Source organism: Schistocerca serialis, chromosome 2 (genome assembly GCF_023864345.2).
Source record: "Schistocerca serialis cubense isolate TAMUIC-IGC-003099 chromosome 2, iqSchSeri2.2, whole genome shotgun sequence".
Classification (NCBI taxonomy): domain Eukaryota; kingdom Metazoa; phylum Arthropoda; class Insecta; order Orthoptera; family Acrididae; genus Schistocerca; species Schistocerca serialis.
The window spans coordinates 1,039,907,497-1,039,933,302 of NC_064639.1; the positions used below are offsets into that span (position 1 = coordinate 1,039,907,497).

Consider the following 25,806-nt stretch of genomic DNA (forward strand, 5'->3'; position numbering starts at 1 on the left):
ATCAGAGAGCGCAAGATCAGATGATTAGGGTGGGTACGGAATGACCTCCCAATACAACTCCTGTAAAGTGGTTCTCGTCAGTCTTGCGGAATGCGGGTGGGTGTTATCGTTGAGTAGCATTACTTCAAGCTGTCTTCCTGGTCGTTGTTCTTGGACTGCGTCTGCGATACGTCTCATTGTTGACAATAAATGTCAACAGTGATGGTTACGATGGTTACGCCTCGTGGGAGCAATTCTTAGTACACCAAACCTCCGCTGTTCCACCAGATGCATAACATTATCTTTTGTGGATACGGACAAGTCTTTATGCGGGGAGCTGATGCTTCGTTTGGTCTCAACCATTCCTTTCTTTCTCATATGTTTGCGTAACACCATTTCTCGTGACTAGAAATGATACACGGTAGGGACGGTGATGTTCACGAGCCAATTAATGAAGAGCAAACAGCTAAGCGCATATGGTCACTCGCAGACTTGTGATTTTGGCTTAGAGCATGCGGTAACCATATACCTGATTTGTGGACTTTCTTCACTGCGTCCAGATGTCCCACGATTATGCAATGTTCACAGTTCATCACATTTTCCACTTCTCGACTACACCGACTTGGATCATTGTGAAGTAATCTTCGACAAACCCGAAAGTCTTCTTGAACCTGGGGAGTCACTAAAGTTAAAACGATCCTCCTTAAATGGGAAAACTATTTTTTTGCCAATGGAATTATTCCCAACCACGGCGCCAATGTTTCTGGCTACCTCCGCTGCTGTCAACCTTCTACTGAACTCAAAAAGAAGAGTACGTCGGAAATGTTCCGATTTATCCATTTGGTCCATTTTGTAGCATCCACAGCTCCGTTCACTACCTCTAAACGATAGAAAAAAACAATATGTAAACTCAAATATCAACAGTGAGCTAAATGATAATCGATAAACAAACCCATAACAACTGGAATACAAACATGCAACACAAAAACGCTACGAACTTATACACTAACCTAACACGGAACGGCCTTCAGAACGGACACGCTAAATTCAGCTGATGGTGGTGTGTTTGTTACAGTAGCTCGCGGAGCCCGGTACTTATCCTGTGCTGAAATTGAAGTAGCTGTAAGGCAGTATGCGTGGAGGTTATGTCCGACAACGGGGCTTAAATTTGTGCCAACTCTGAACGTATTATCCATCCACGGATACTAGGTAGTTTACAGATTATGAGTTTCAAACATACTGTTTTATTAAAAAGGTTAGGACTGTGAAGTTGCTTTCCCTAAAATTATTTTAGCTTGCATCTTGTATCTACCGAGAAAATTGTGAAGAAGTAACTATGTAACTGCTTAAAACTGTATCTGGATTTAAATTCTAATATCACCATAATTAGATGCGAGTTTCCTGTGTATGAACGCTGATGCGTTTTTTGTTGGATTCACTGAAAAAAATGTTGATTTAGCAATGTGTTTTTGATGGAAAGCAATTTGGAAGAAATTTATCACACGCACCTCGATCTAGCCTTTATTTTCATTTAACCCGTTTAAAATTAATAATTATCTCCTTTTACGTCCCCCCCTCCTGACTCGGATGATGTAGCTGGAGAAAGGTTCAAGGAAGATGTGTGTCCCATTTCGAATAGGTACCAGACACACTCAATAACTGTTGGTGGAAGGCTTAAAACATCGTCCGAAATTTTACTAAATGCTCTCTCCGAACGTTATTTTCAGAAATTGGTTCAGTAGCTTACACGGCAAACGATCCCACAATAGAGCGTGTCATGAAGAATATTGATATTAGCGACCACAAGGTCCTTGTAGCCATATTTGTTACGTTAACATCCGAATGCACTAACGGGTGTAAGTGCTCACATTTCTATTAGTGACTGACGACGGTGTACTGAACAATATTACATCATCAGTATTTACGTCATTTGCGGACTAGTAATTATAGCTATTACAAGGCGTATATTTTTTGTTGGGTAGTACATCCAAGCACATGTGGCAAGTTCAAGTCATTAATGCTTATTTTCCCCTGCACAACAGGTCAGGTGTTTAAGAGTGGAGACGTGGACGCGAAATGGTTAGTCTGTACTGAAAGGCGTAGTCCACTTAGTCGTGCAAGTTACGGCCGTGCAGAAAGCATCAGGTCGTAAAGTTTGTATCGTGTTAGTGGGAAGACTGCGACCGAGGGAAAAGCAGATACAAACACACTTGACACCTTCCTAAAAGACGGTCTCCATTCCTTTCTAACACATAAGCATCTCCAAATATGGCTTGGACTCAAAGAAATAGTGTTGACGGAAACAGTTTTATACCAAACTAATTAATAACAGACGAATCACATCCCAAAGGAAGAAAAGAAGATTGGGTTTGACGTCCCGTCGACAGCGCTATCATCAGAGACGCAGCACAGGCTCTGACTGTGTCAGGGATGGGGAATGAAATCGGCCGTGACCTGTGAAAGGAACCATCCTCGGAATTTACCTGGAAAGATTTAGGGACATCCCGGAAAACCTGTGGTGTCACCGCCAGACACCACACTTGCTAGGTGGTAGCCTTTAAATCGGCCGCGGTCCGTTAGTATACATCGGACCCGCGTGTCGCCACTATCAGTGATTGCAGACTGAGCGCCGCCAAACGGCAGGTCTAGAGAGACTTCCTAGCACTCGCCCCAGTTGTACAGCCGACTTTGCTAGCGATGGTTCACTGACAAATTACGCTCTCATTTGCCGAGACGATAGTTAGCATAGCCTTCAGCTACGTCATTTGCTACGACCTAGCAAGGCGCCATTACCAGTCACTATTGATGCTATAAAACATGTACCGTCAAGAGCGATGTTCACCAATTATGGATTAAAGTTAAGTATTCCAGAAGATACGTACGTTTTTTGCTATGTATAATTACCTTGTCCTGTTCCAGACCTCACGCCAGCCTGCGTGAGCTTAAACGCGTGCCTTTCGGCTTCCTGTCATAGTGGATTGGCTGTCTTGCCAGTCCACAACAAAACCTAAATCCTCTCAGAGATTGGAACGGTTTTCAGATGCTCGAAACTTCGCGCGAGACGCTTTTTCGTAGTTTCCACAACAATACACCGCCTCGAAATCTGGCAGGAAATCCAAAGAGCTCCTGATCGTATGTAATGTATCGCAGCGACAAGACACATTAACTGCATAATGGTCTGCAATGTTACCAACGGTAGAGTCACTGAAGTAGGGCTTTTAAACATGATTTTCCGAAAGTCTTTCCCCAAATAAGGTACAGTAAATATTCCAGAATTAGAATAAAGAACAGCTGCCATCATGAGTAATTTGGAAGTAGATACCGTTGGTGTAGCTGAGCAACTTTGGTCAATAAAGGTGGCTTAATTTTTACCAGTTTTATACATCCGCTCGGAAGACGAATGATACGTACCTGAAGATTCGAAAGTTAAACTGGTCACACCAATACGAAGGAACGAAAATAGAAGTAATCCGCTGGATTATAGATCCATATCATTGACATCTATTTGCAGAAGGATTTTGGAACTATATATATATTATGAAATACCTCCAAGAAAACTACCTACTGCCGCGCAGCCAGCTCAGATTTAGAAAATATCATTCCTCAGACACACAACTGCCACTGTATTCACAGTTTGTGTTACTGACTGGGGACCTGAAATTAGTTTCGTATTTCTAAATTTTCTGAAGGCTATTGCAACCGTTCCTTGGGAACTGTTTCTAATCAATTTGTGTGCCTGTGGAGTAACGTCTCATCTGTGCGAGTTGATTCATGATTTCCTATAAGAAAGGTTACAGTTCGCAGTACTTGACGGTAAGTCATCAAGCGAACCTAAGTGATATACGGGGTTCCCATGGGAAATGTTTCTGGCCTTCTGCTGTTCTCTACATCTACGTGATTACTCTGCTACTCACGATAAAGTGCCTGGCAGAGGGTTCAGTGAACCATCTTCAAGCTGTCTCTCTACCGTTCCACCCTCTAACGGCGCGCGGGAGAAACGAGCACTTAAATTTTTCTGTGCGAGCCCTGATTTCTCTTATTTTATCTGATGATCATTTCTCCCTATGTGGGTGGGTGCCAACAGAATGTTTTCGCAATCCGAGGAGAAAACTGGTGATTGAAATTTCAATGGAAGATCCCGTCGCAACGGAAAACGCCTTTATTTTCATGATTGCCACTCCAGTTCACGTATCATGTCTGTGACACTATCTCCCCTATTTCGCGATAATACAAAACGAGCCGCCCTTCTTTGTACTTTTTCGATGTCATCCGTCAGTCCCACCTGATGCAGATCCCACATCGCACAGCGATACTCCAGAATAGGGCGGACAAGCGTGGTGTAAGCAGTCTCTTTAGTACACCTGTTGCACCTCCTAAGTGTTCTGCCAATGAATCGAAGTCTTTTCTTTGTTCTACCCACAACATTATCTATGTGATCGTTCCAATTTAGAGTAATTGTAATCCCTAACTATTTAGCTCAATTTACTTCCTTCTGATTTGTGTGACTTATCGCGCAATCAAAATTTAGTGGAGTTCTTTTAGTACTCATGTGAATAACTTCACACTTTTCTTTATTTAGGGTCAATTGCCACTTTTTGCTCCATACAGGTATCTTATATAAATCATTTTGCAATTAGTTTTGGTCATGTGATGACTTTACAACATGGTAAATAACAGCGTCATCTGCAAACAATCTAAGACGGCTAGTCAGATGTCTCCTGTGTCGTTAATATAGATCAGGAACAACAGAGGGCCTGTAACACTTCCTTGGGGAACGCCGAATATTACTTCTGTTTTACTCGATGACTTTCCGTCTATTACTACGAACTGTGAGCTTTCTGACAGGAAATCACGAATGCAGTCACACAAATGAGACGATATTCCATAGGCACGCAGTTTGCTTAGAAGACGCTTGTGAGGAACGGTGTCGAAAGCCTTCTGGAAATCTAAAAATATGGAATCAATGTGACATCACCTGTCGATAGCACTCATTACTTCATGAGTATGAAGAGCTAGTTGTGTTTTGCAAGAACGATATTTTCTGAATTCGTGCTGACGACGTTGCAATAAATCTTTTTCTTCGAGGTACTTCATGTTGTTCCAATACAATATATGTTCCAAAACCCTACTGCATATCGACGTTAGTGATATGGACGTGTAATTCAGCGGATTACTCCTATTTCTCTTTTTGGATATTGGTTTGACTTGAGCAATTTTCCAGTCTTTACGTACGGATCTTTCTGTGAGCGAGCGGTTGTATATAATTGCTAAATATGGAGCTACTGTATCAGCATACTCTGAGAGGAACCTGACCGGTATACAATCTGCACCGGAGGCCTTGCTTTTATTGAGTGATTTAAGCTCCTTGTTACACTGATATCTATTTCTACATTTCTCATCTCGGCAGTTGTTCTTCTTTACGAATTCAGGAATATTTATTTCGTTTTCTTTGGTGAAAGAGTTTCGGAAAACCGTGTTTAATAACTCGGCTTCAGTGGCACTGTCACCAGTTACTTCACCGTTGTTATAGCGCAGTGAAGGTATTGAATGCGTCTTGTCACTGGTGTGCTTTATGTATGACCAGAATCTCTTTGGGTTTTCTGACAGAATTTCGAGGCAGAATTTCGTTATGGAAATTATTAAAAGCATCTCGCAGTGAAGTACACTCTATATTTCGAGCTTCTGCAAAACTTTGCCAGTCTTGGGGATTTTGCGTTTTTTTAAATTTGGCATGCTGTTTTCGCTGCTTTTGCAATAGCGATATGACCCGTTTTGTGAACCATGGGGGATCAGTACCCTCACTTATTGATTTATATGGTTGCTGTCGATACTAACTCTTTGAAATCATTCAACAACTTTTCTACACTTACATGATTAGATCGGAAAGAGTGAAGACTGTCTCTCAAAAAGACGTTAAGAGCATTTTTATCAGCTGTTCTTAAATAGATATACTTTACGTTTCCTTCTGATGGTTGTAGGTGTTACGGTATTCAGCCTAGCAGTAACTGTCTAGTGGTCGCCTATCCCTATATTCGTCACGATACTCACTATTTGTCCTGGATTATTTGTTGCTAAGAGATCAAGTATGGTTTCGCAACCATTTACGCTTCGAGTGGGCTCATGAAGTAATTTTTCAAAATAATTTTCTGGGATGCATTCAGTACAATTTCGGATGATGTTTTAAGCCTTCCACCGCCTTTAAACGTATAATTTTTCCATAATATCGATAGTAGATTGAAGTCGCCACCGACTATAATTGTATGAGTGGGATACCTATTTGAAATCAAACGCAAGTTTTCTTTGAACTGTTCAGAAACTACACTCCTGGAAATGGAAAAAAGAACACATTGACACCGGTGTGTCAGACCCACCATACTTGCTCCGGACACTGCGAGAGGGCTGTACAAGCAATGATCACACGCACGGCACAGCGGACACACCAGGAACCGCGGTGTTGGCCGTCGAATGGCGCTAGCTGCGCAGCATTTGTGCACCGCCGCCGTCAGTGTCAGCCAGTTTGCCGTGGCATACGGAGCTCCATCGCAGTCTTTAACACTGGTAGCATGCCGCGACAGCGTGGACGTGAACCGTATGTGCAGTTGACGGACTTTGAGCGAGGGCGTATAGTGGGCATGCGGGAGGCCGGGTGGACGTATCGCCGAATTGCTCAACACGTGGGGCGTGAGGTCTCCACAGTACATCGATGTTGTCGCCAGTGGTCGGCGGAAGGTGCACGTGCCCGTCGACCTGGGACCGGACCGCAGCGACGCACGGATGCACGCCAAGACCGTAGGATCCTACGCAGTGCCGTAGGGGACCGCACCGCCACTTCCCAGCAAATCAGGGACACTGTTGCTCCTGGGGTATCGGCGAGGACCATTCGCAACCGTCTCCATGAAGCTGGGCTACGGTCCCGCACACCGTTAGGCCGTCTTCCGCTCACGCCCCAACATCGTGCAGCCCGCCTCCAGTGGTGTCGCGACAGGCGTGAATGGAGGGACGAATGGAGACGTGTCGTCTTCAGCGATGAGAGTCGCTTCGGCCTTGGTGCCAATGATGGTCGTATGCGTGTTTGGCGCCGTGCAGGTGAGTGCCACAATCAGGACTGCATACGACCGAGGCACACAGGGCCAACACCCGACATCATGGTGTGGGGAGCGATCTCCTACACTGGCCGTACACCACTGGTGATCGTCGAGGGGACACTGAATAGTGCACAGTACATCCAAACCGTCATCGAACCCATCGTTCTACCATTCCTAGACCGGCAAGGGAACTTGCTGTTCCAACAGGACAATGCACGTCCGCATGTATCCCGTGCCACCCAACGTGCTCTAGAAGGTGTAAGTCAACTACCCTGGCCAGCAAGATCTCCGGATCTGTCACCCATTGAGCATGTTTGGGACTGGATGAAGCGTCGTCTCACGCGGTCTGCTCGTCCAGCACGAACGCTGGTCCAACTGAGGCGCCAGGTGGAAATGGCATGGCAAGCCGTTCCTCAGGACTACATCCAGCATCTCTACGATCGTCTCCATGGGAGAATAGCAGCCTGCATTGCTGCGAAAGGTGGATATACACTGTACTAGTGCCGACATTGTGCATGCTCTGTTGCCTGTGTCTATGTGCCTGTGGTTCTGTCAGTGTGATCATGTGATGTATCTGACCCCAGGAATGTGTCAATAAAGTTTCCCCTTCCTGGGACAATGAATTCACGGTGTTCTTATTTCAATTTCCAGGAGTGTATATCTTCTGAGTCGGTGGGTCGGTAAAACGATCCAATTAACAGTTTAGTCCGAGTGTAAAGTATTGACAGCAATAAATACTCCACTACCAACTGCATTTTATCTATCCTTTCTGAACACTATTAAATCGTTTGAAAAAATTTCGGCTGAACGTATTTTCGGCTTTGGCCAACTCTCTGTACCTGTAACTATTTCAGCTTCAGTGCTTTATATTAGGGCTTGAGCTCTGGTTCTTTCTCAACACAGCTACGGTAATTTATGACTACAATACCAATCGTTTCTACAGCTATCTTACTGCGTTTTACCTGCTTCCTTTTAGACGGACACCCTTTTTATGGTTCCCTGAGACCACCTCACCTAAAAAACCGCCCAGTCCCTTTCACATAGCCCCCACTAACCATGTAGTCTCTTCCTGTGTATAGTGGACACTCTTGACCTATTAAGCGGAACCCGGAAATCTGCAGCCTACACGGTCACAAAACCGCATGAGCCTCTGATTCTGACCCTCCACTCGGCTCTGCACCAGACGACCACAGTCGGTTCTATCGACGATGCTGCAGATGGTGAGCTCCGCCTTAATCCCGCAAGCAAGACTGGCAGTCTTTACCATTTCCGCTAGCCGCCTGAAACCATAGAGAATCTCCTCCGATCCAAAGCGACACACATCATAAGTACCGACATGAGCCACCACCTGTAGTTGGCCGCATCCTGTACTCTTCATGGCAACCGGAAGCACCCTTTCCACATCCGGAATGACTCCCCACGTATGCACACTGAGTGCACACTGGCCTCCGTGGCAGCCTGGTTCCTAAGGGGCCCCATTACGTGCCAAACGCTGGAGCTCCCAACTACGAGCAAACCCACCCTCTGTGAATGCCCAGACCTTGCGGGCCGAGAAGCTTCCTCTGGAACAGGGTGGACGACTGCATCCGGCTCAGAGGCATCGTCAGCCACAGATAACGAACTGGGGAGGCCCTACGATTGGCCCCACAAAGTTTTTCGCTGCCTGTCAGACATTGGAATGATTTCCCACTCGACCACGGGTAAGGGGGTCAACTTAAGTGCACGAAGTACCTGGGGCGGCCATAGCAGTGGACCGATCGGGGGACACATGGGACGTGCTCGACGTCTCTCGCATTCCTGCGTCCGACTCCCTACAGTGATGACCCTTGGCAGCAGCCTCAAGCTGTGTGATGGAAGCCAACGCAGTATGGAGCTGTGAGGAAATGGTCGCCAACTCAGCTCGCATATGTGCACAGCAATCACAGTTCCTATCCATTACTGCAGTCACTCCTGTTTGAAGCTCTTAAAAATAGGTAACAAACGAACGGTGTACTCGCCTTATTAGCACCAACACGAGGTGCTCTGTCTAACTATGTATCCGACACCGCGCTATACTAACCAAAAATCTTAATCTACAAAAACTATCGAGGAAACACGCTGAGAAGCCCTCTTAGATTACTTGCAGATGATGATGATCACCGTCTAGTAAAGTCATCACAAGACTGAAACGAATTGCAAAATCATTTAGACAAGAAATTTGCATGTAGCAAAAAGCGACTTCTGACCATAAACAATAGAAAGTGTGACGCCCTCCACATGAGTACCAGAACAAACTGTTAAATTTAAGTTACACTACTAATAACACAAACCTCAAGGCTGACAATTCAACTAGATATCTACAGTTTATGATTACAAAGAATTTCAAATGGGACCATATCGTAGAAAATAATTTACTACCTCGAGAGAGAGAGAGAGAGAGAGAGAGAGAGAGAGAGGGAGGGAGGGATATGTTAAGTGAGTTCGGGCTATCGTTAAACAAATGCGTTCTTCGGCTCCTGCCGTGTCTTTTCTTCTCAGATTAAGGCTATTATTCTGTACCGATAACTTCTCTTTGCCTGTGTAATCTTTTCGTGGCCTCCTTGGGTAATTTTACTTACCAGGTAGCAGAATTCCATTTGCCTAATTGGTGATCGCCAGTTCTGTGGCCGTATAGGACATGTAGGTCCGATTAATGAAGACTTTGCTCAATCATATGTAAGCTACAGCTGCATATCCTAAGACACAAAAGGAACACAGATCAAAAAAGTTTTGCATCACCTCGGTTCCGAGAGGTCCCGAACCTGTACAGAAAATTGGAATAGAGGCCAACATAAACATCATTTCCGCCCTTTTTATTGCTCATGAAAACCACACATTGCATATTGTACCACCACACAGCGAGACCTTCAGAGGTGGTGGTCCAGATTGCTGTACACACCGGTACCTCTACCAGTAGCACGTCCTCTTGCATTGATGCATACCTGTATTCGTCGTGGCATACTACCCACAAGCTCATCAATACACTGTTGATCCAGATTGTCCCACTCCTCAACGGCGATTCGGCGTAGATCCGTCAGAGTGGTAGGTGGGTCACGTCGTCCATAAACAGCCATTTTCAGCCTATACCAGGCATGTTCGTTAGGTTTCATGTCTGGAGAACATGCTGGTCACTCTAGTCGAGCGATGTCATTATCCTGAAGAACTCGTGATATGCAGCATGGGGGCGCGAATTGTCGTCCTTGAAGACGAATGCCTCGCCAATTTGCTGCCGATATGATTACACTATCGGTCGGAGGATGGCATTCACGTATCGTACAGCCGTTACAGCGCCTTCCGTGACCACCAGCGGCGTACGTCGGCCCCACATAATGCCACCCCAAAACAGCAGGGAACCACCACCCTGCTACACTCGCAGGACAGTGCGTCTAAGGCGCTCGGTCTGACCGGGTTGCCTCCAAACACGTCTCCGACGACTGTCTGGTTGAAGGCATATATGACAGTCATCGGTGAAGAGAACGTGATGCCAATCCTGAGCGGTCCTTTCGCCATGATGTTGGGCCCATCTGTGCCGCGCTGCCCGGTGTCGTGGTTGCAATGGTGGACCTTCCTGGCACAAAGTAACAATGCGGACGCGATCGAACCGCGTTATTGGCCGTCTAGGCGTGGTTGAACTACCGACAACACGAGCCGTGTACCTCCTTCCTCGTGGAATGACTGGAACTGATCAGCTGTCGGACCGCCTCCGTCTAATAGGCGCTGCTCACGCATGGTTGTTTACATCTTTGGGCGGGTTTAGTGGTATCTCTGAACAGTCAAAGGTACTGCATCTATCATATAATATCTACAGTCAATATCTATCTTCAGGAGTACTGGGAACCGGGGTGATGCAAAATTATTATATGTCTAACACAACGTTTAAATTTTGTGATGCACTGCGTACTGAAAGAACGCAATGAGACAGCACGCACGAAAAACAAAGAGTCACATGGCACTGGTGGTTGGGAGATACCTAGGGATTGTTCAGTCTGCTAGGGTCTTCCTCCTCCTCGTCCCTTCGGTTTGATGCCGCTCTCCACAATAATGTATCCTGCGCCAAATCTCTGTCTCTGCACAGCTACCGCTGCCAGCATCTATTTGAACCTGTTACTACGTGGGGCGGTCGATAAGTAACGCAACACTTTCTTTTGTGAAAGCGGATTTGTTTTATTCAGGATTCAACATACCATATTATTCACCATACCTTTGGCTGAAAGACCTTTTTAAAACAATCACCGTTCAATGCGACAGACTTAACGCTATCTTACTGGGAGGCCTGTAAACCAGCATTATGCCACTCTACTGGTCGACGTTGGAGCCAATGTCTCGCTGCATCAATAACTTCCCCATCATCCATGTGTTGCTTCCAGCAGAATGCGTCAGACAGATGGAAGTCGGAAGGTACGAGATCCAAGCTGTAGGGTGGATGAGGAAGACTTTTGCGAAGTCTTGCACTGTCATGGAGAAGAAGTTCGACTGCATTTTTATGGCGACGGACAAAGTCGTTTCTTCAATTTCTTGACGGTAGCACAAAACTACACTTCAGAGTTTATCGTTGCAACAAGAGAGAGGACATCAAACAGAGTAGCCCCTTCAGAGTCCCACAAGACAGTCACCAGTACTTTACAGGTTGAGAATGTAATTTTGAACTTTTTCTTCGGAGGAGAGGTGGTGTGGCGCCAATCCATGGACTGCCGTTCTGTTCCAGCTTCGAAGCTATTAACCCATGTTTCATCGTCTGTGACGATATTCGACAAAAACAGCCTCGTAACACGCAAGGAACTCTGCACAATGTTCCTTCGTTGTTCTTCATGCTTTTTTAAGGAGCGAGGAACCCAGCGGTCACACACCTTTGAGAACCCCAAATGGTGGACGTGTGTGTCAGCACCTTACTTACTGAACGCCCCTCGGGTCTGAAACTGTCTACTATTTTGACTCCCCACACTTCTTTCTATTACCAAACTCACAATTTCTTCATGCCTCAGTATGCACTGGATGGGATTATACTGTGGTATCATGATTATGTTGTACGATGATGAGGGAAGGGAGAGAGTCAAACCAAGTGCTGGTTCCACTCTTAATAGCATCAAGGACATTGCCGGCCTTAACGTCCCAGTATGACGGACGGATCCCTATCAAAAGTGTCTAAAGTCCTTATTTGATGAAACCCTGTGGGAAAGTTTGGAATTTAATCGAAGACTGACGCAAAGTCAAAGCAACAGTAGGCCGCCACCGTCCCCCCACCCCCTGCCAGCTAACTATTGGCGGTGAAGATTTCTTTTGCTGGCAGTATTCTACCTTCCAGTCCAGGACCGCCTTACTGACAACTTTTAGCGACTTCGCGTGCAGGTGTTGGCGAAAAAAAGGGAACTTGGGAAAGGACTTGATTCCCGACCTGTCACAGAGATGGGACGACGTAGAATTATGTATGCAGCTACCCTGCGCAACGCCACCACTGAAATACGAGCCCGGGTTACAATGTGTGGCAGGTGGCCGGGACACCTTGTCAACACGGCCACATCCGCTGGGCTCGTACTGCAGGCAGACTACCTGTACCAGTACCAACCTGTGTTGTTGCTGAAGCGGCCCGCGTTCCGCAGGTACGAGAACAGCTCCCCGCCGCACACGTAGTCGAACAGCATGTACAGGCACGTGTCGTCCCGGTAGTGCCACCTCCTGCAACAGCAACACGAGTACGTCAGATCATAGGCAACTGTCTCATGTATGCCCGCAGCTCGTGGTCGTGCGGTAGCGTTCTCGCTTCCCACGCCCGGGTTCCCGGGTTCGATTCCCGGCGGGGTCAGGGATTTTCTCTGCCTCGTGATGGCTGGGTGTTGTGTGATGTCTTTAGGTTAGTTAGGTTTAAGTAGTTCTAAGTTCTAGGGGACTGATGACCATAGATGTTAAGTCCCATAGTGCTCAGAGCCATTTGAACCATTTTTTGTCTCATGTATGCTATTAAAAATAACGTACGAAATCCGATACGTACTAGATGATTCTGATGGCTGAAGCATGTAATCAAGAAACATCTGAAAATTGCAGTTTGAGAGTTTTTCTGTAGACATTGTTTCCCGAACACAATCACAGTGAAACGCAACAAATACAGAATGGTAAAATAAGGCTTGCGTACTCAGAAAGAAAAAGGAGACACAGAAATGTCATCTCTTACAGAGATAGCGATGATAATCTCAAATAGGAGTTGAAAAACTTCTATTGCAAATTGTGTAATAGTCCTCATTCCACGAATGCATCATTTGTAATTTTTAAATTTAAATTCTAGTGTAACAATCAAAGAGACTTTTTTTTCTTTTCCTTCTTGTTGTATGACAAGTGGGGTTAATCTGCATAAAAATAAAAAAAATGTTAAGTTTACTGAACGAGACAGATCAACTAAGAGGGTAGTCCCCAAAAGTAAGGTCTCCTATTTATTTTATAAGTACAGAACTCTGTTTGTGTGGCGGTTGGTCATACTGTTATGAAGGGTGCTTCACGCGCTGTGTGTAAACATGCGCACGCCGCGCTGAGGCGCTGTCTTGGCTTGGCAGCCGTTGAGAATGGAGCTCCCGTTGGATGTTACCGCCAAGTGCGAATTGCGCGCACTTATTCGGTTTTTGAGCACAAATGATACTGCGCCGATTGAAACACATCTCCAATTGACGGAAGTATATGGTGAGTCGTGCATGGATGTCAAAAATGTTCGTAAGTGGTGTAGAGAGTTTGCAGCATGTCGGACCCAAATTCACGACGAACAAAGGAGCGGGAGACCGTCAGTTTGTGTGTAGACAGTGTTGAAGGTTGAGCAAAGCATGAGTGAAGATCGGCGGATCACCCTGGATGATCTCTGCACGTTGGTTCCTGAGGTTTCCCGAAGCACCGTTCACAGAATTTTAACGGAAACCTTGAACTACCTGAAAGTGTGTGCGGGTGCCACGCATGCTGAGAGAGGACCACATGCGGCAACGAGTTGATGTTTCCCGTGCATTTCTTCACCGCCTTGCAGCCGAACAGGACAACTTTCTGGACTCAATTGTCATGGGTGACGAAACCTGGGCATACCTCTTTACACCTGAGACCGAGCAACAATCACGCCAGTTCATAACATTCTGAACAGCATGGCGGCGAGCTGGTGTGACATGGGCATACAAAAACTGCCACAGCATCTACAAAAATGCATCGACATAAATTGTGAATATGTCGAAAAATAGCTAAATGTTCAAGCTGTAAAGTGATGTAAACCATTGTAGAAATAAACAGGTCTATGTACTTATAAAAAAATAGGAGACCTTACTTTCGGGATTACCCTCGTATCACGATTTTACGCCCTTACGAGCTCTGCATCAATGCTTAACAGCAAACCCACTTTAATTAATTAGGGAGCGTACCTTCTAAGTTTTCACGAATAACAACGAGACGGTGCTATTGCAATGTGACATTGCCATCGTTCTAAAATTTACCGTTTGTTACTGTTAAAACAAGGCCGTCTCATAAGTTTTGTTTTTTGCGAGCGTTTAAAAATAGCGTGTACGTTAAAATGTTGAAACTTCAAGTAGAGGTTTTTACTAGATGATTTTTTACTATTTTCATATAAACTTAATTCTAGAATAAAGCCTCAAATAGCTTCGTTCTTCTTTTACTAATCACGAAACACTGCTTACACTTGGTTTGCAAAACTGCACCCGCCAACGGTGAATTTCGGGAAGGTCAACCAGAATTATGTCCCAAATAACATCGACCCATCGTAAGACAAAAGGCATAGTTAGGCAGATCGAAGATTACATTACATTCAATATTCTATGAACACTTAGCTGTGGAAAAAATCTGTTAGCGATGGATGATGTATAGTCTGACCCCGGATCAAAAATATGTTCCTGTTACGTAAGTGTAAGAAATTGCTTAAAAAAATTCGACTGAGGAAATGAAAAATCTGTATACACCGTAATCCACACATATTTTAAAGATTTATGTATACATGGTCTGCACCTCTTCCTCAATCACTGAACCGATTTCAACCAAACTTGCTATACATCACTTACCGCCTAGAAGAATCGGCGTGGAAGTAAAACCCATCTACCTATCAAAGGGGTAGACGCGTAGTCCACAACGCGCGAATACTCATAATTTATTCATCCAGTATTTGAGAATGAGAGAACTTAGTAACTTGGAACTAACTTTATATCTAATTTCAAACCAAATTTTTTCTCGCTGGCAACCCCCACAACATTATACAATGTAAAAAGTTTAACGCTTACTATATTGTCGCTGTTCATGCAGTTAAAGTGACGCCTCAGGCATGACGCTTGAATTTATTACTTCTCTGCTACTAACCATTCGTAACAAGTTTCGCAGTAAACGTCCACATATGTCGTTAAATGCATCTAAAAAATTATATCATGGTACCACACTTCTAAGATACTCGTACACTCGAGCCTACTTGAGGAAATCCCTGACACCTGACAGTTTTCAACTGCGAAGTGCAAACGGCTGTAGGCGAAAATAACAGCTGTATATAGAGCTATGAAGATATGTTGCTATTGAGACCTTAACAAAATCGCATTGTAGATAGGCGAAGCAGCTACACCCATCGTTTTAGAAATACTGCTAGTAATCAAGTTCCCAGTTAAATGAACGTTGCACAGAATTTGCATTTTGTACACTATGTTCATTGTTTTGCATACTACACTTAGGCATCATATACACAAGTATATTTCCTTGTACGATTGCTTCATAATGTCTAAGGCCGTTACACGAATCCATGCAACTCAAGTTTTTTCCATATTACACTACAGAAATAGTTCATTTTTTGTTTCGTTTCTAATAGAAACTGGGAAAATGACTATCTGGGCTATGCGAGTTTGTCAGCTAGTACACTGTACATGCAGTATACGAAATAAACTGAGGTGGCAGAAGTCGTAGGACAGCGATATGCACATGAATTTACAGATGGCAGTGGTATCGTGTACCCAAGTTATAAAAGGGCAGTGCATTGGTGGTGCTCTTATGTGTACTCAGATGATTCGTGTGAAAACGTATCCAACGTGATTATGGCCGCGCAGCGGGAATTAACAGACTGACACGGAATGATAGTTTGAGGTAGACATGGGACATTCCGTATCGGACGTTTGTAAGAATTCAATATTCCGTGATCCACAGTGTCAAGAGTGCGTCGAGAATATTAGATTTCGGGCGTTACCTCTCACCACGGACACTATTAAGAGCAGCAGCGTTTGCGTAGAGTTGTCAGTGATAACAGACAAGCAACGTTGCATAAAATAGCCGCAGAAATCAATGTTGGCCGTAAGACGAAGGTATGCGTTAGGACAGTGCAGCGAAACTTGGCGTGAATGGGCTATAGTGCGTCCACAGACGACCGACGCGAGTGCCTTTGCTGGCGGCACAAGATAACCTGCAGCACCTCTCCTGGGTTCGTGACAGCACCAGTTGGACCATAGACGACAGGAAAACCTTGCCCCAGTCTGATGAGTCCCGATTCCAGTTGGTGAGAGCTGATGGTAGTGTTCGAGTGTGGTGCAGATCCCACAAAGCTATGGACCTATGTTCTCAACAAGGCACTGAGAAAGCTGGTGGTGGCTCCAGAATGGTGTGGAATGTGGTTACATGAAATGAAGTGCATCCTCTGGTCCAACAGAACCGATCACTGACTGTAAATGTTTATGTCCGGCTACTTTGAGTCCATTTGCAGCCACTCATGGACTCCATGATCCCAAACAACGATGGAATTTTTATGGATGACAATACGCCATGTCACCGGGTCACAATTGTTCGTAACTGGTTTGAAGAACATTCCTGACCATTCGAGCAAATGATCGCCCAGATCGCCCGACGTAAGACCCATCGAACATTTATGAGAGTAATGGAGAGGTCGGTCAATGCACATCGTACTGGCAACAGTTTCGCAATTACGGACGGCAACGGTAGACTACTATTACTACTACTATATCCCTGAATCGATTTCAACCGCCGCGCGGGATTAGCCGAGCGGTCTAGGCGCTGCAGTCATGGACTGTGCGGCTGGTCCCGGCGGAGGTTCGAGTCCCCCCTCGGGCATGGGTGTATGTGTTTGTCCTTAGGATAATTTAGGTTAAGTAGTGTGTAAGCTTAGAGACTAATGACCTTATGGACTCGCATTCGGGAGGACGACGGTTCAAGCCCGCGTCCGGCCATCCTGATTTAGGTTTTCCGTGATTTCCCTAAATCACTCCAGGCAAATGCCGGGATGGTTCCTTTCAAAGGGGACGGCCGACTTCCTTCCCCGTCCTTCCCTAATCCGATGAGACCGATGACCTCGCTGTCTGGTCTCCTTCCCCGAAACAACCAACCAACTAATGACCTTAGCAGTTAAGTCCCATAAGATTTCACACACATTTGAAAATTTTTTTTCGATTTTGACCAAACTTGGTATACATATTACTTACTATGTGGAAAGAAATACTGTGGGGGCAAGAAGCAGTGGCCACCTATTGGGGTTGGGGTTGGTACCGTGAAGAGAGGAGGAGGAAGGGAGGAAAACATGGACAGAAAGAGAGTAGAATATGGACACAAACATGACAGAGGAGGAGATAAACATTAGAGAGGAGGAGATGGACAGAGAGGCGTAGTATCAAATGGACAGATGAAGATAAGAATAGGAGATGGACAGAAGGAGAAAAGAGGAAGTGAAGATGGACTGACTGAAGGTGGAAGAGGAGATGGATAGAGGGGGTAGGAGGAGGTGGAGATGGTAAGGGTCGAAGGAGAGAGTGGAGTAATAAAATTTGGAAATATGTACAATCCGGTATAAAAAGTGAAGCACCCATAAGGGGAGGAAGAAGCAGAATGAAACTTAACGGGTTGAGAGGATACGTAACGTTATTAGAGTGATTACAAAATCGAGTGAAATTTGCAAAGAACTTGGCAGTGGAAGCCTACTTATCAGTAGGGTGTAGCACCACGTCTGGCTGGATACATGCACCCATTCGGATGGGAAGCCGTTGTTTACTCTCCTCAGACAAGTTGGCCCACAGCGGCGGTTCTAACTTGGCCTTTATATCCTGGACATTAGCACAGGGACGGTGTCTACGTCGTATCTCGTCATCCACAGGTTCTAACGGCGACCGATCTCAGGATCTTGTAAACGAGAGTGCCTCAATATCACGCAGACAGTATATAGATAGCTGTGTAGAGATACGTGCCATGTGTGAACTAGTATTGACCTGCTGGAAAATGTCACCACGATACTGTCACATGCCGGATAACAAACAAGGCTTCAGGATGTGCCTAACGTACAGTAGTGCCCTCATAATTTCGTCAATTATCATAATCTTTGATCTGAAGTTATACCCACGCCATTATGCCTGGAGTAACGCAGCTGTGCCTCCCCATAATATTGGAAGGATGGGACCTCTCCTCAGGTCGCTGACATACTCACTGACGTTGGACTTCTGGGGCAATGTAGAACAGCGGTTCTTCACTGAATACAATGCGACGACATTCGTCAGTAGCCTATGCTTCCCTTTAATGCACCATTCCAAACGCAGCCAATTGTGTTGTGGTGTTAACGGCAGCGTAAGCATTGGGCGTTAATTCCCTAGTCCAACTGCTTAAAGTCTCCGACTAATGGTGCAGGATTTCACAGAATGTTCCAGGAAGTGGAGGCGCAGATGTGGAGCGATAATGAAGGTGCTTAGTGCACGATATTGTCGTCTCTCCTCTAATCGACTGAACCCTTGAGGACGAATATGCGCTTCCTGATGCTCCCATGCAGCCCAACATGTGGCCAAATGCCTCAAGTCTGCATATTGCACGATATGACCAGCCAGAAAAATGGAGAACTACAATGGGCCCACTTCGAAACACTGCCACATGCTGATTGTAATGTGTCACTGAGGAAACAGTATCTCCGTGTCCTACAAAGTGATCACTCAACATCCGACGTCATTCACTCCCCTTATATACCACACCAGGCCTGCTAACAACACTAAACACGAACAACACTAAACACGAACAACACTAAACACGAACAACACTAAACACGAACAACACTAAACACGAACAACACTAAACACGAACAACACTAAACACGAACAACACTAAACACGAACAACACTAAACACGAACAACACTAAACACGAACAACACTAAACACGAACAACACAAATGCACTCTGGTGGCCATTCTACTTGTAATGTCTTCTAGGGACTTCACTTTTTTTATTAGTGTATTTATACAAGCTGAATTCTAAGGAGCTATCAACAGCCTGATGGTTAAAACATGAACCCAAGTGTTTCCACGAGAAGGATCGATTGTTTGGTTGGTAACTCTGGACATGTAGTGACCACTGCTTTGGTCGGGGGCGACCACCAGCGTGATGTGTGGAGTGACGTGACGCGTGGCATGGCAGGTAAAAGGCAGTGGAGCCGCATGCATGTGGCTCGACGGCAACAGAAGTGATGTGTTGTTAGCAACGCAGCACCATCCCTCCTTCGGACGATGAATGGGTTCTAGCTTCAGTACATGTAATTAATGTTAATCAAGAAAAGCCTGAAAGTAGTTGTTGGGTACATCCTTACAGGCATACTAATGTGTACGAACGCTGTGTCCATAAGTTATTAAAAGAGTTGAATGTGTATCCGTTTTCCTGGCTTTCTTCTGAGGATACAGTGCTATTTGAGGTGACTGTGGCTCAACCGTCAAAGTTAATATGAGAATATTTGCAGCCTGTAAATTTACCAACCACAACTCAAGAAATCGGGAAGAAAACAGCTGATCGTTACTAGGAACTATGGAATCTACCGAAATGATCCGTAGCTTAGACGGAAAGCACATCAGAGTTAAAGCTCCTGATGAATCTGGTTCAACATTTTGTAATTATAGAGGTTTTCCTTCCGTACAAAGAATGGCCGCAACGACGCTGGAAGAATGTTGCAAGTAAGTTCTTTTGGTAATTTGAATGTGCTCGCCCCGTACCGTAACAACTTTTCGCGCGAAATCTCATTATTTTGCTGCGAATGAACACCATATACTTGCAGACAATTAGCTCTTGAAAGGTGCAGATTTAATTACCAATCATAGGTGCAGGTTTAATTACGAATCATGTAGAGGAAGGTCTCTATAATTTTATTTTGGTATATTAGTGTCGAAGTTCAGTTAATTGTGATAGGAATGAAACCTATGTGATACTTCAAGCTGTTTGTGTGTTTCATAATAGTGAATGCTCGAAGTCATCTGTGCAGTACAATATGGATCACACTGTAGAGAACTCACATCAGAACCAGAAAAACCAAAAGCGACATACTGTGGATTTCAGAAATCTGTTCTGTATCTTCTTTCTTAGTCCAAGTAAAACATTGTCTTGCCAAAACTAAGTGTTTATGTTGCTGCATTCCGAAATGTGGTATTACATTAAATGCAGCAAATCAGTAACAACATTAGCAAACTTGTTTTAGAGAAAACCACCCTATATAGTTCTAGTTTCGCTGTATTCATCAAAGCTGTGATGGTAAATAGATGGACATTTCTCCATAAGACAAAAAAAATGAATATTTAACTCAGGATCGACTGAATTTGTTGCATCTGAAGCAACAGTTAGATGTGTGCCTTTTGTCACGCCACGTGTCAGATTTTTTTGCCATCGTCACCTCGGTGGACGCCTTCCCTTAGAGGTTCGAATAACAGTTAATTCTGAATGGCTTAGAACCACTTCCTTGTTGCAAATCTTCGTTGAAATCCGGCAAAAAACCTAAAGCGCTGCATCCTTCATAATGACAATGCCAGCTCTCACATGGCGCGTCACGAAACTCATTATTTGACGAAGAAAAAACACATGAATAATGTCTTGCGGCCCCTGAGGGGTTTTTTCCGTGATGTCAAGTAACAAATGCACTGAGGGATGATGGAAGGGAAGGGGGAGGGGAGGGTTGGAGGAGGGGGGGAGGGTTGGAGGAGGGGGGGAGGGGAGAGAGAGAGAGAGAGAGAGAGAGAGAGAGAGAGAGAGAGAGAGACTATGCGACCAGATGTATCTGGGCACCCCTATGTAATGCGAAACTGACCGCTAGAAGCCACGAGAGGCGGACCCGGCAGTATAAAAGAACGTAGGGAGTACTGTGCTGTCGTTAGAGAAGCAATAACCACAGAACGGGTCCGACAGGAGAGCTCAGTAACTTCGAACATGGACGAGTCATTTTATATCACCCGAGTAACACATCCATCAAGGATAATTCAGCCCTTACAGATCTGCCCAATTCGACTGTTGGTATGTGATAGTGAAATGGGAACGCGAAGGAACAATCACAGCTCATGCAATGACGGTCAGGGACCTCTAGCATCACGGGAGCTGTCGTAGAAACTCGCATGAAATCAGCGGAAGGAATCACTCGAGTCCCGAAGTGCTAATAGCAGTCCAGTTAGCACAATGAATGTCCATAGTGAGTTAAAAAGAATGGGTACATCAGTCGAGCAGGGTTCTGGTTCGGCGAATGCCTGAAGAATGTCATCTGCCATCACGGCAAAGGAGTACGCCATCTGCTGCCATGACCACAGTGAAGTATAGAGGAGATGGTGTCACTGTATGGGAGTATTTTTCGAAGTTAGGGTGTGGTTCTCTTGTTGCGTCGAAGAAAGCTAAATGCGAAAGGATATGAACACATTCCACAGTATAGCGCATTGCATACAGCAGAGGAACTGTTTGGAGTCGATGATTGTATCAGCATGACAACGCATCTTCTCATGAAGCAGCACCTGTGAGTCTACAGTCTGAACACGCCAGTCCATTCCAGGAATGTTGTTCTCCATAGAGTCCCAACCTGACCCCAATGGCACACTTTTGGGATGAGTCGGAGAGTCGACTTCCCCCCTGATCTCAGCGACTAACTTCACTACGTTCACGAATGGGGTGCCGCTCTTCCATAGCCATGAAGAGACCGCATTGAAAGTGCCCCACGGGTGTCCAAGGCGTCACGACGGAGAAGGATGGGAACACTATGTTAATGTGCACCAACTGGTGTCCCGATACTTCCAGTCAGATAGTGCGTATAACTTCAAGCAGCTGTTGAATCCTTTGAAAACATGCTTCTGAGGTACGAACATCGTGTGGAAAAATGTTTCCACAACAGCATGCAAAACTGGGTAAGTTTTAAAGGTGAATATTTTGAGAAACAATATGACGATTTGTAGAGAAATGTTACTGTTTCATTTTATATAAAAACTTAATATGTAGCCACCAGAAAACCTGTACGTAGGCCCGTTCTTAGCAATGGAAGTCTTTTGTGTGTAATAAATTTACATAACATGAACGGAGTTTTCAAACTACAGATAAAAAGCACTCCGTCTTCAGGCCACAAGTGGCCCATCGGGACCATCCAACCGCCGTATCATCCTCAGGTGAGGATGCGGATAGGAGGGGCGTGTGGGCAGCACACCGCTCTCCCGGTCGTTATGACGGTTTTCTTTGACCGGAGCCGCTACTATTCGGTCGAGTAGCTCCTCAATTGGCATCATGAGGCTGAGTGCACCCCGAAAAATGGCAACAGCGCAAGGGGCCTGGATGGTCACCCATCCAAACGCCGGCCACGCCCGACAGAGCTTAACTTCGGTGATCTGACGGGAACCGGTGTATCCACTGCGGCAAGGCCGTTGCCAACTACAGATAAGGGCCGCATAAATAATAAGGAAGAAAGAGTAAACGACCTCACTGTAGAGATCTCTTCAAGAAGCTGAACATTTTGACTACATCATGTGAGTACAATTACCAATCAATTACAAACGTAAAACTCGAAACAGCAACTTCAACATAACAAAACAAAAATATAATCTTTTCAGATACTTCTACAACACTAACTACTGGCGACAATCAATTGAATACGTGAATAATGGAGGAAGGCGCGGCGCGCATGAAAAAAGGGGGAATGAAACATCAGTTGGGGTAACATTATTCACCACGTTGAGCCATGGTAAAATTTGCTGTTTTGAAGAGCGCGCCGCAGCGCGTAGTGTGAAGCAGTCGCCCTCCGTTTCTGGCGGTGGTGCCTCTGTGGCAATCGCAGCTTTGGTGTCTCCCTTTGGTGGAAAAGGGGAAAGGTTGCCTGTTCACGTGCATTTAAAGGGCGCTATAGGGGCGTCAGTGGCAGTTGGTCAGTCGGAGTGAGGCTGAGTCAGTCACTCGTCACCAGTTGCTGGTCTGTCTCTCGCTCGCATTTGTGCGGCAGTTAGTGTCTGTCTGTCGTCGGAGTGCTAGTATGTCTGTCGTTTGGATCGAACTTTAAAGCCAGAAAATGAGAGTGTTGCCACTCCGCCAGTAACAGAACTCAGCTAGTGGTCGCCCGGTCGGGGCTGAGTTCCTGTATCTGAGTCTGCGCGTTAGGCCGCCAGTCTGCTCGAGTTGGTCGGGAAACGGTCATTGACGGTTGGATCGATCCGTTGGTCGGTCGCGCACTGAGACACAAGATGACTTGTCCGCCTTGAGCGTCGGCGCACTTGAGGTCCCCCACGTGAGTCCAGTGGGCCGCGCCACATAGAAAGGGGTAGTGGCTTCGCGGTCGACACGAGAGCAACAGGAGTCAAACCACGAAATCGGGCTGGCCGGTGCGAGCTGCGACGCCGTGAGACGGGAGATCGGCGCGCCTTCCTGCGTCCGTTGAAGCGGCTGGTAGCGGACGGTTCGGGAGAGCGTTGGGGGTGCTGCGCCATGTCTTCGCCAGAAATCGCAGTTAATTAGAAGTTAAGTGATGGGAAAACGTTGTTTCATTTACTTGTTAAATTCGCCGGCCGGAGTGGCCGTGCGGTTCTAGGCGCAACGGTCTGGAACCGAGCGACCGCTACGGTCGCAGGTTCGAATCCTGCCTCGGGCATGGATGTGTGTGATGTCCTTAGGTTAGTTAGGTTTAATTAGTTCGAAGTTCTAGGCTACTGATGACCTCAGAAGTTAAGTCGGAAAGTGCTCAGAGCCATTTGAACTTGTTAAATTCTACTTGTTTTCTTGGTGAGGTCACCAGACGCTTGGTTTTACGGTCGTCCCACCATTCTTCTCCGTTTGCCCACCCGCGGGAAGGTGGTTATTTATGAATTGGGTGGTCCGTTTGTCCCTTGTGGAGTAGGGGCGGGTTAGAGCAATCTGCGGTTCGGGTTGTTCGGTAATCGCCCTGTCAATCTGCCATGCTTTAATAGCTGCCTCTGTCATGTTTGTCGGATTCGGTCTTAACGAATTTATTGCTTAAGGTGTAAAGGCAGAATTCCTGAAATATATTTTTCTCTTGCCTATCATCTTGAGAGGCGGCATATGTGTCATCTAGAGCATGTTTGTACATTTTATGTAAGACTGCATTTCATGGGTTTTTATTTAAATGGTCATTTTAGTATATAAAGTTACCACCCTTCCACAGTAAGAGTTTTTCTTTTAAAAACAAGTTGCAGTTTCTGTGGCAAGTAATATTTTTTAATGTGAGTGTTTTGTACCATTTCCATCCTTCCACGGGATGCATAGTTTGTGTGTTAGTACGAGTTGTTAAAAATTTTTAGTTTAAGGTAATCTGGTGTGTTGCAGATTTGCACCAGTGTAGTCTTTCAGAGGTTGTTGTGAGCGGTCGTTACTACGGCCGTGTTAAAAGGGAGTGGCAAGGTTCTGAGTCCGAAAGCTCATACTGTCAAAACAAAAAGTTATTTCTGCCTCTAAATAAATTGCAACTTGATATTTAGTGGGTGCTTTCTGATTATAATTTTTAAATGTTTTTTTTAAAGAGAAAGGGTTTTTAGGAATAAAATTTCCATTTATTGAAAGAAATTTGTTTTCATCAGTTACCCCCTGGCAACTACTTCCACGCTCACAGTGTGATTGAGTGTGTTAATGTTCTTGATGAATCGCTAGCAAATAAAGTAAATTCTTTAAGAAAAGATTTTGAAAGTAAATCCACGGTTCACACATAAACATAATTATACTGCCAACAAAAATCAGATGGACCCCAGAGGTGAGTTTGTAGATATTCTAAATGTTGACTGAAGGATCATATACGTATAGGAAAAATGCACGCTGTGGTACTCACAGGCTGATGATGAAGGGGTGCCGGACCTCCTGCAGGATGTTCTTCTCGTTCTTGACGTGCTCCACCTGCTTGAGCCGAATGACGTCGCCAATGGCGAGGATCTTCATGGCGCCGTACTTGCCGGTCGACTTCTCACGACACAGGCAGACGCGCCCGAACGTACCAGTGCCTGCAAACACACAGACAACCAATGTCGTATTCAGTTCTTAAGTTCATAGCGGCGTAGTCCTGCAAATAGTACTTGAAATAACAATATTAATAAGGCATCCAGCTCGCTCCATACTGCTTCCTCCGTGGTAGTAAGGGAATTAAGCAGACACTGAACGGGATCGAAATGGCACACTTCTTCGAGGATGAATGGCAAAATGGACTGTACTAACAAGGGAACCTCCCCATCACACCCCCCTCAGATTTAGTTATAAGTTGGCACAGTGGATATGCCTTGAAAAACTGAACACAGATCAATTGAGAAAACAGGAAGAAGTTGTGTGGAACTGTGAAGAAATAAGCAAAATATACAAACTGAGTAGTTCAAGGGAGGATATGCAACATTTTGGACTATAGGAAAGCCGGAGCGCCGTGGTCTCGTGGTAACGTGAGTAGCTGCGGAACGAAAGGTCGATAGTTCAAATCTTCCATCGAGTGAAAAATTTAATTTTTTATTTTCAATTTATGTGACAAACTCTTATGTTTTCATC

General features: G+C 45.3%; 1 protein-coding gene and 1 pseudogene across 1 annotated transcript in view; both read right to left on the reverse strand.

Moving 5' to 3' along the window:
• LOC126458460 (cAMP-dependent protein kinase catalytic subunit 3-like) overlaps positions 1-25,806 on the reverse strand; it is a 284,795-nt gene that overhangs the window by 12,610 nt on the left and 246,379 nt on the right. Inside the window, exons 2-3 of the mRNA XM_050095531.1 lie at positions 25,109-25,277; positions 12,646-12,755 (exon numbers count right to left, since the gene is read on the reverse strand). Coding sequence (XP_049951488.1) covers positions 12,646-12,755; positions 25,109-25,277 — 279 coding nt within the window. The remainder of the gene's footprint in view (positions 1-12,645; positions 12,756-25,108; positions 25,278-25,806) is intronic.
• Positions 22,595-22,711, reverse strand: LOC126459091 (5S ribosomal RNA; annotated as a pseudogene).